The sequence below is a fragment of the Hibiscus syriacus genome, unplaced genomic scaffold (genome assembly GCF_006381635.1).
Source record: "Hibiscus syriacus cultivar Baekdansim isolate YM2019G1 unplaced genomic scaffold, ASM638163v2 tig00112411_pilon, whole genome shotgun sequence".
NCBI lineage: Eukaryota > Viridiplantae > Streptophyta > Magnoliopsida > Malvales > Malvaceae > Hibiscus > Hibiscus syriacus.
The window spans coordinates 1,212,548-1,221,802 of NW_024063326.1; the positions used below are offsets into that span (position 1 = coordinate 1,212,548).

Below are 9,255 nucleotides of genomic sequence, written 5' to 3' on the forward strand. Positions count from 1 at the left end.
GGTGATTTTCTCCCCATAGATGATATATAGTATTTTTAATGATCGAAAATAGTTTGCTTTTCAAGATCCTTTATCCTTACCCTTCATGGGAATCCTTAGTTTTTTTGCTAATTTTATTGTTATTGACTTTTATTTTGATATTATAGGAGGGATCGAGGTCGACCCATGTTGGGTTGTTTGTTCATTGCCTTTCAATTTTAATTGGGTGTTTATCTACAAGCATTTGTGATTTTAATTTTATTTTTAAAATTTAAAACCCGTCAAATATTTAGATAAAAAAAGGCATTCATCAATTTAATCATCTGATTTTTTTTAACTAAATGGGGGAAGAAAAGGGATTGGTTTTTCTTGTTCCCTCACGTTTTTGTCAAAAGACCAAAGATTTACTAGTACAGAAGCGAGTTACATTATTTCTAAAAAGACCTTGATTTGGATTCCTTCCATTTTCTTGGATGGATTTGTCAATGTGATAAAATTTGTAATTTTTACCCCCTTTTCTTGATGCAGATGATCAATTTTGCATTCTTGCTGATTCTGTAAACAATTTTGTTGATTTTGTAATTCGAGGCTTCACGAAGCGAGTCTCTGATTAGTTCTCATATTTCAGCATTTTTATTCCTTTTGATCTGCTGATATCGCCTCAAAGTATTCCGTATAAAAGCCGGAAATTTGAACTCTTCCTGTTCGTGAGTGGAAGGTTAGTGTTAATAACAATGCCGTTCTATCCTATGTTACTTTTTCAGTGTTCATCCGTCGTTTCTCTATTCCTCTGCTAGCTAGCAGCTAGTTGTGGATGTCAATGCATGGAGATTTTGACGTAATTGTATTTCAGTTGTAGGTTAGTATCAATTGCATGCCTTGATTTGTTTCCACTTGATCGTGGTGCTGTGAATTTGACTCCTTGATCTACGCTTAATGTGAATGAGTAGTTATAAAGCTGTGGTTTTGCACTTGATTGAGAGGTTGAGAATATAGTGACAATTGCCTTGATTTTCCACTTGGCTTAGTGGCATCATTCTTATGTTGTGTGGCATGAGAGCTGGGGGTTCAATCCCAAGCATACCTTCCTGCAGTCCCCAATTATCGATTGTACCAAAAAAATGGTGTTCCTGTATACTGTTGAACATAAAATTTGAGTTGGTCAGTTCTGGAAACTTTGTTTCACACATGCTCAGGTGCACTTTCACGTGTGCAGGTCTAACTTTGAGTTTTCTTGGTTCATATGATCTCTAATTGACCTGGCATTTTAGAACTAAAACTTTGTTTCACACATGCCCAGGTTCACATGCTCAGGTCCCTTTTCTTGCTTAGTTTTGATCTACTTGAACTATTAGGATTTCATGTTGTATGCCATGTAACATAAAGTCGTTCTTGCCTGCACTTCCTCTCAAAAATCAATACCTGTTGTCACTGAGGTAGGTATTTCTTTTGTGTTCAATTATTGGTTGGGGCTGTTGCTTGTGGACATATGTAACCCAGTAAAGCTAAATAAATCAGGAACTTCAGAACTTATTTTGTAAGCTAAGGTTGCAACATATTTTTTCATTATTACTTCATTTTCTTCATGCATTGGAAGACCCCTCTCCCTCCTCTTTCTCCCCTTTTTTATAACTGAAATGTGAATATGGATATTGTGCTTATCTTTTCAGATTTCAACTACCAGTCTGAGTTTGTGGTCCCTTTAATATTTTGACCTGAGAAATGGGAGCTTGAGTGGACATTTGTTTTGAAATTTGGAATAATATTTGGCTTCTCTGAGATATTTGGAATATATCTTCCCTGATGCAAGGTCAGGGGGGCACCGTTGACTCCTTTCCTGAAACTGTTAACATTGATGAGGGGTCTAGTCCCAATGACACGAGTATTGGTCAACCAAATTCTTTGCATAACATGCTGAATCCTGTGGAAAATCGGTTATCCAATTATGCATTGTCTTCCGGTGGGACAATGCATGGAAACACTACTACTCCCAACGTTCAGAGCTTTAGTGGCTGGAGTTCTGGTGAACCAAGCTCTAGATTGAGAATGCAAAACCAGGTGATGCAGGATGTTCTAAATCACCAGCTTAATGATGATGGAACAAAAATAGAGTGTAGTTGGCCTTCTTATGGTGCTCATTTTGTGGCTGCTCCAAGGTCAGAAGAAAGGCGGATTGAACCAGAAAATGTCATTTTTCCTGGGAGACTGCATAATGGTAGAAGTGGCAATCAGGTCCGGAGTGGGCCCATATTTTTGCAAGGTTCAAGCTCTAATCATAGCCAACAAAATGTGAATCTAAATGAAGGGTTTATTAGCAGAAGTGGTAATGGAAGGCCAGGCATTGGAACTGGTATAAGTCTCAATGTCCATAACTCTCATGGACTAGAAAGAGAACTGATATCTAATGCCAGTGTTTCTTCTGATAATGTTGGTAGTTCATCTGGAAGCTCTAATCATTTGGGGGAGGAAAATATTGATGGTTCTGGCTCTTCTTTGGGCAGTTGGGGTTTATCCTGCAAGAGGAAGGTCCTTGAAGGTACTTCTGCACAGTCTTATTCTGCTGGTGCTTCAAGTTGTTTTCAACAAATGGAAAATGCTGCCTGGCATGCTGGCCCCTCTCATAACGATGCTTCTAGCAGCTTGAGTTTATCAACACCCTCTTGGAATTTCCTTAATGTTGGTCCCCCTGATCAGCCGAATCCAAGAGTTGGGCTTGGTATGAGAGGAGCAATTAGTGATGCATTTACTTCTAGTGTAAGAAGAGCAAATACAGGAAACCAACAAGAATCTTTACCGTATAGTTTATCATCAACTGGGGTTGCTGGGCATTCTAGTTTTGGCTCTCCTGGTCATCCTAGAACTGCCTCATTTGGTGACTCTTTAGACTTGAGATCCACCGGGGCAATAGCTGGAAATTCTAGTTCTGTGCCAACTCAACCTCATATGAGGATTACTACTGTTGTGCCAAGAAATGTGAATCCTTTCCCTTGGAACAGCACTTCCAGTTTAAGAGCTGCCAACCCATCAAACTCTACTAATTTTGGAGAGAGAGCTGCTGCATTACAGGATGAACCAAACATAAGAAATATCCCAAGAAACAATCCAGAGCATGCCATGTTTGTACCAGCAACCGATATGAGAAATGTAGCGCAAGAGTCAACAGGTTGGAATTTGACTTCTGGAGGAGGTCTGCCATCTTCTAGTCGACCTGGGCCTAGTTCAAGCACCCATCCTTTGCCCATTCATGCCTGGATTCCTCCTCACAACCCACCATTGCATAATCAACAAAGGCTACCAGAATTTGCTCCATGGTCTTTATTTCCTCCAATTGATTCTGAACCTGGTGGTTGTGGTGGCCATTTTCCATCATTGTCTTCAGGCCCGTCTGCTTCCTCACGAGAGTCGGTGGTGCCATCTGGATCAAACATTCAAGGTAACAATCAACCATATCCAAGGTCAGCATTCATATTGGAGAGACAAGATGATGATGTCCTGGGGATGCCCCAATCATTGCGAGCTTTGGCTGCTGACATCGAAGGGAGACACCGGCTAATATCTGAGGTTTGTTTCTGAAGGTCTATTTGCTGTTTTTTAACTTCATTGTCTCTGTACATTTATGTCTAAGGCTTCCTAAATAGGGTTTGTTTTCATCTAATAGTAACAAATTTGGCTTTCCAGATAATGGCGATTAGTAGCATTCTCAAATTACCTAGTTACCCAATCTTGTGATGTGCAGTTAAAGTTAGTAACTAGTATTGTGTTTATATCCATTTAAATTTACAGCCCTGCATGTATGCATGCATACCTATGTTTTATATACTTGTACAGATAAACATAAAACCATAAATAGATTCTAAGAAGATTTGATTTCTAAATTGCTATTAGCATTGTTGATTTGTTTTTGGCATTTCATATTTGATGTCTTCACAAATTCGTTTTGGGTAGGACATTTGTAAGTACATTTATTTATCCATGAATGTTATATTGAAGTATCAAGAAAAAAAACCAGTTTTGTAGATTCTTTTCTATCTATTTTTCATTTTTTATGTTCTCCCTGATTATCAGTTTGTAGGTGTTCCTTGAAAAAATTTAGAGAAAAAAGGAATTAATGGAAACAGGAAAGAAAAAAGACAAACTGTAGTAAATCAGGCTCAAGTGAGTGTTTCTGCAAGCTATTTGGATCATCTATAGCAATCGTTTCTTCCTTTTTAAGCTTTTCTAAGCTGTATACTCTTGATACCTGCTGATGTTCATCTTTCGTATTTAATCTGTATCAACTTTTTGCCATTAGTGCTTTCCGCCCCTCACATACGAATTTTTATCAATTTACCACTTCTTTTGTACTGGACTGTTATGTTTTCTCACCTTAATATGTAATTAAGATATGAGATCTTGAGCAATCTCAACCTAGATATAAAGTTAATTTATCGCATTTCAGAAAATATTGTCTACTGCATCAAAAGAAAATATTGTCTATTACAGAAGCTGACCAATTAAATTTTGAGATGAAAGATACGCACATTCCACTCCCCCCCCCCCTTTTGTATTGGCAATTGAACATAAGAAAATATTCTTATTCGTTGCTGCTCATCTTCTTCTCCATGTCTCAGATACGCCAAGTCTTGAGTGCCATGCGTAGAGGAGAGAACTTACGAATTGAGGTTTGGTTTTTGATTTGTTCAATGTTTATGAGTAGAGTATTTTTTTTTTCTTCGGCTACATCGACTATAATTGATTTAGCTGGTTAAGTTTTAAAAGATTCGTTTCCTTTTCTTTTTGCCTATTATCTTACAGAACAGTTTCAAGGTTTCACCAATAGGTGATGTGGTTTCTGCGAAATCCATTTATTGAATTTCCCTCGTACCTCATTTTCACTAAAATACAACTAAACTGCCATAAGAGCATTTCAACAAGTTATGATTTTTATGAAAATGAATGTATTTCTTAGGACAGGATTGAAAACTTAGTAGCTTCAAGCATTTATATGCATTGGTGCAAATGTTTCTCTGTAGCAGTTGGAGACGTGTTGGTGCTAATGTGCAGAAACAATATTCTCATTCTTTATTGGCCTCTAGTTTCTAGTTGGGTTGATGCAGTATTCTAGTGTAGGTTCTCATTGTCGATTACTAGCTTAGCCTTGAATTATCTATCAGAGATGGTTTTCAAAAGTATATTATTGGATAATTTGGCGCACGGAAAGTTTGTTCTGCAGATCAATACCTAGATTGCTTCATTTCTAGTTACTTCCTAAACAGGTTTCCACAAATTGAGAGATAAAGAGCTCTATTAGTCTAGCGCGCGTAGAAGGCTTAGAAAGTGCTCTGTTGTCTGAAAATAATTTATTTATATCTTTATGTGATACCGATTCAGGATTACATGGTGTTTGATCCGTTCATATATCATGGTATGGCCGAAACACATGACAGACATAGAGACATGCGACTTGATGTTGATAACATGTCGTATGAGGTAAAAGGGGATCGCTGCCTATTTGTTTGTTTTTTGTTCAATCACTTCACATTGGAGGTTATTCTTCTCATATTGCAAATGGAACACTAGGAATTGTTGGCATTGGAAGAACAGATCGGAGATGTTAGCACCGGGCTGAATGAGGAAACCATTCTGAAGTTGATGAAACAGAAAAAGTGTTCATCAACCACAACAGAATCCACCCAAGAATTGGAACCATGTTGTATCTGTCAGGTACGATAGTAGACGACAGTAGATATTCCTTCCATCTTACCTGTTTGTTCAAAGTCTTGTTTACCTTCTCCAAACTTCAACAATGGCAGGAAGAATACGCAGATGGGGACGATACCGGGATACTAGATTGTGGACATGACTTCCACACAGACTGCATCAAACAATGGTTAATGCTCAAAAACCTGTGCCCCATTTGTAAGACAACAGGCTTGCTCAAGTGAGATCATGTTGTCGGACCCAATAATAGGGTTATTATCTAATTCGAACCGGCTTTGCTTACCCTTGAACTGCAACTTTCAAGGCGACAGAGCAGCTGTTAATGTTATGAATTGCAGGATGAGTTTGTTCAATAACTTGCATAAAGCATGATGACAATGATGAACATACCTGAAATAATATGGTATTTTATTGGTATTAGTGCATATATCATCATCAACATAACTCCATCTTTTTTTTTTATTCTTTTGCATGCATAGATTTTAGCAGCCTTTTTATCTGTAGCGTGGACAAGACATTTCTCACACATGATAATCATGTCTAAATTTTGTAATTTCGGTACTAAGATGACCTAATATTACTAAAATTTACTTGCAATATTACCATATACATAATTAAAAGCTCACAAAATAATCTTTTTCAACCATGAAATGGTTTAAACATTTTTTGGGGGTGGGGTGGGGGATAAATAACTTGTTTTGCTTGTTCAAGTATGCATGTATAGATAGAATGAATCAACTTGTAAAGGAGATACATAATTAAAGTGGTAGAATGCATGCATGGTATAACATTAATTAAAAAAGACAAAAATGGGTAATTGCTTTTGATAATTCATTAGAATTTAGATATGTCCTTGGTGTGATTATGCTTAAGATTAGTAAATCATTTATTATTCGAGTTTATAGGTATCCATCTCAACAATAATATTTTAAAATTCGAATTTATATTTTTTTATAATAAAAAAAAACCAAAGTGGGGTCATGATGAATTGTGGGACTATATAAAAAAAATCTTTGCTAGAACGCGGTTTAGAGTATATATAATTATAAATCCGATATATACACACATACGTTTTTGTTTTGATTCAGAGTAACGGCATTGCCTTATGATTGTATTTTGGGCTCTTCTCTTCCCTCTTCAAAGACAATCCCCCCCTCTCTCCCTTTTTTCACCTTTAGTTTGCCACCTTTTAAACGTCTCCTCTCCTCTCTTCCTTTACCTGCATATCTTTCCTCTTCTTTTCTACCTATCTCAGTAATCCAGCAATGTCTGAAGATGGCGACCATGGCAGTTTCTTACTATGGGATAACCAGCCATGGACAGTTGCTTTATCCAACTCTGATAATAACAATTCTCCAGCTGGTACTGGGAGTGGAGAAAAATCTGCAGGCAAAAGCAACGACCAACAAAAACAACAACCTTTGCAAGACTCGACCAATACGAAGAACAATAAGAGAGGGGCTGAATCGGATCATGAGATGCATATATGGACCGAAAGAGAGAGGAGGAAGAAGATGAGGAACATGTTCTCTGGCCTTCATGACTTGCTTCCTCAGCTACCTCCTAAGGTAAACCGAAAAATAACTTTACAGATTAATTGTTTTTCCTTTTACGTGAGAAGGTTAAAAAGTTGAAAGAAAGTTAACGTAGGTTTCAGTTATGGAAAGTATACCTACATTGCTTCGTCCATTTGTTTATGGCTTAGTTGTCATAATCTGCATATTATCATTTTCCAAATCACAGTTTCTGTTGACGGACCAATTATATAATCGCTGTAATTCATAACCACTTATCTCAGTATTTGCATGATTGTAATCACGGCAGTTGATGAACAGACTGAGTCATTTCTTACAGGCTGACAAATCCACCATAGTTGATGAAGCTGTGACCTACATCAAAACCCTAGAGAAAACTCTCCAAAAGCTACAAAAACAAAAGCTAGAGAGACTCCAAGGTTGCATTGATCTTGGTCGTCATCATGAGCAGTCTCCGACGGCGACCACCGCCGCCCGAAACCATCAAGAAGCTCTTGATTCGAGCAGCAGGGAAGCATTCATGGCGGATCAAGTATCTTGCACTAATGCAACCAATAAGGTTCCGAATTCTCCTTTTCAGTTTCAAACATGGAGTTCTCCAAACGTTGTGTTGAACATATCCGGTAAAGAAGCACAAATAAGCGTGTGTTCACAGAAGAAGCCCGAGCTCTTCACCACCGTTTGCTACATTTTGGAAAAGCACAAAGTAGAGGTGGTGTCTGCTCATGTTTCATCGGATTCTGATCGGTGCATGTTCATGATTCAAGCTCGTGTAAGTTTTACAGTAACTTTTTTTTAATCTCTGCATCAAACTAGTCGCTGCTTTATGCATGTCATTAATTTATTTAATTACATGTTTTCCTTGCCTGCATGCACAGTTAGGGTAGAAGAATGTAATCCAAGCAACAATTCCGTCATAGTTTTAGACATTCTTATTCTTGGTGGTGGGGATGAGTATAGAACATGCTAATGTAAGGTTAAAAGAATCGCAGAAATTGGTTGTAACTGAAAAATTTATCAAGAGTACTTTAGCTTTCTAAAGTAATATGAGTAACATTTTAGGTTGAAAACGAAAATATTATGTTTTTCTAACAAATCATGTAAATTATATAACTATTTCGATTGTAACATAAAAAATTAGCGTCAAGACTTTCTCGGTTATAACCAAAATTATTATAAATTTGTAATTTTTTAGAGTAGACAAATAACATTGTAGGTTAAAATCAGTCGTAATGTATCCTTCTTAGTTGTAACCGAAATTATTATCAATTGTATAACTTTTTAAGTTGGGACAAAATAACATTTTAGATTAAGACTCACCTCAAATTAAACAGCCGCACAACAAAACTATCCTTTGGGGGTGAGAATCTCAGATTTAGAATTAAGAAATGTTGGCAGATAGTTTGAATTCGAAACTAGATTTATTAGATGTCATATTTTTTTTAATGATTAATACAGATAAATGAAAGTGGATTAAGTTAGTTTGATCAAATCAAATAAGATAATGGAGTCGGTATAATAAATTAAATCCATAAATTATCAATTAATAAAATGCATAACCTCTCTGAGCTTCATAAACTTATAATAAACTGTATAATAAGCAGGTGGCAAGCACAAGAGCTTCTAATCATCTGCAGACAGAGGCATTTCAAGTCGGCGAAATATTCAAACAAGCTGCAGCTGAGATCATGCGCTGGGTTACTTCATCATAAAGCATGCATGCATACATACATACATACATGTGTAATTTCTTCTTTTCATAGAAGCTATGTGCATGAGAGTTTGTTCCATGTCTCCCACCATATATATTCCATAGTTGAAAGCATGTTATACAGCCATTTTTACTTCCAGAATTTACTGTTTGAAATACTATATGTTTATTAAGATACATAAACACATATTTTTGATGCATTATAAAATATCTGAAGAATAATTACGTATAATTAAATTTAAATCAAAATAAAATCTAGAAATAACCTACCGATAGTTTACGCAAAATGGAAATCCAACCTAAATCTAAACCTTTGACAACTCTGTCAAG

At 36.6% G+C, this 9,255-nt stretch overlaps 2 protein-coding genes across 3 annotated transcripts; both read left to right on the forward strand.

Annotated features, from left to right (window-relative positions):
• Positions 1-589: 589 nt before the first annotated feature.
• On the forward strand, positions 590-6,099 carry LOC120179302 (E3 ubiquitin-protein ligase MBR2-like). 2 transcript variants are annotated; one of them, XM_039184932.1, is made up of 6 exons: positions 590-697; positions 1,650-3,540; positions 4,590-4,640; positions 5,350-5,448; positions 5,539-5,682; positions 5,772-6,099. In XM_039184932.1, the coding sequence occupies exons 2-6, from the start codon at positions 1,783-1,785 to the stop codon at positions 5,901-5,903; spliced, it is 2,184 nt and encodes a 727-aa protein (XP_039040863.1). In that variant the 5' UTR covers positions 590-697; positions 1,650-1,782; the 3' UTR covers positions 5,904-6,099. The 2 variants fall into 2 exon arrangements, with proteins under 2 accessions (XP_039040863.1, XP_039040862.1); XM_039184931.1 differs by lacking the exon at positions 590-697 and adding an exon at positions 1,384-1,516.
• Positions 6,100-6,944: 845 nt separating this feature from the next.
• Positions 6,945-8,929, forward strand: LOC120179307 (transcription factor bHLH95-like). Its single transcript, XM_039184935.1, has 4 exons — positions 6,945-7,247; positions 7,534-7,984; positions 8,207-8,215; positions 8,835-8,929. Exons 1-4 carry the CDS (start codon positions 6,945-6,947, stop codon positions 8,924-8,926), a joined length of 855 nt encoding a protein of 284 aa, XP_039040866.1. The 3' UTR covers positions 8,927-8,929.
• The last annotated feature ends 326 nt before the right edge of the window (positions 8,930-9,255 follow it).

Bases quoted from the DNA above. Each gene is read 5' to 3' on its own strand.
- LOC120179307 (XM_039184935.1), top strand. From the start codon at position 6,945: ATGTCTGAAGATGGCGACCATGGCAGTTTCTTACTATGGGATAACCAG. The intron at 7,248-7,533 runs GTAAACCGAAAA...CATTTCTTACAG, and splicing joins TTCCTCAGCTACCTCCTAAG to GCTGACAAATCCACCATAGT.
- LOC120179302 (XM_039184932.1), top strand. From the start codon at position 1,783: ATGCAAGGTCAGGGGGGCACCGTTGACTCCTTTCCTGAAACTGTTAAC. The intron at 4,641-5,349 runs GTTTGGTTTTTG...ATACCGATTCAG, and splicing joins GAGAGAACTTACGAATTGAG to GATTACATGGTGTTTGATCC. The intron at 5,449-5,538 runs GTAAAAGGGGAT...ATGGAACACTAG, and splicing joins TTGATAACATGTCGTATGAG to GAATTGTTGGCATTGGAAGA.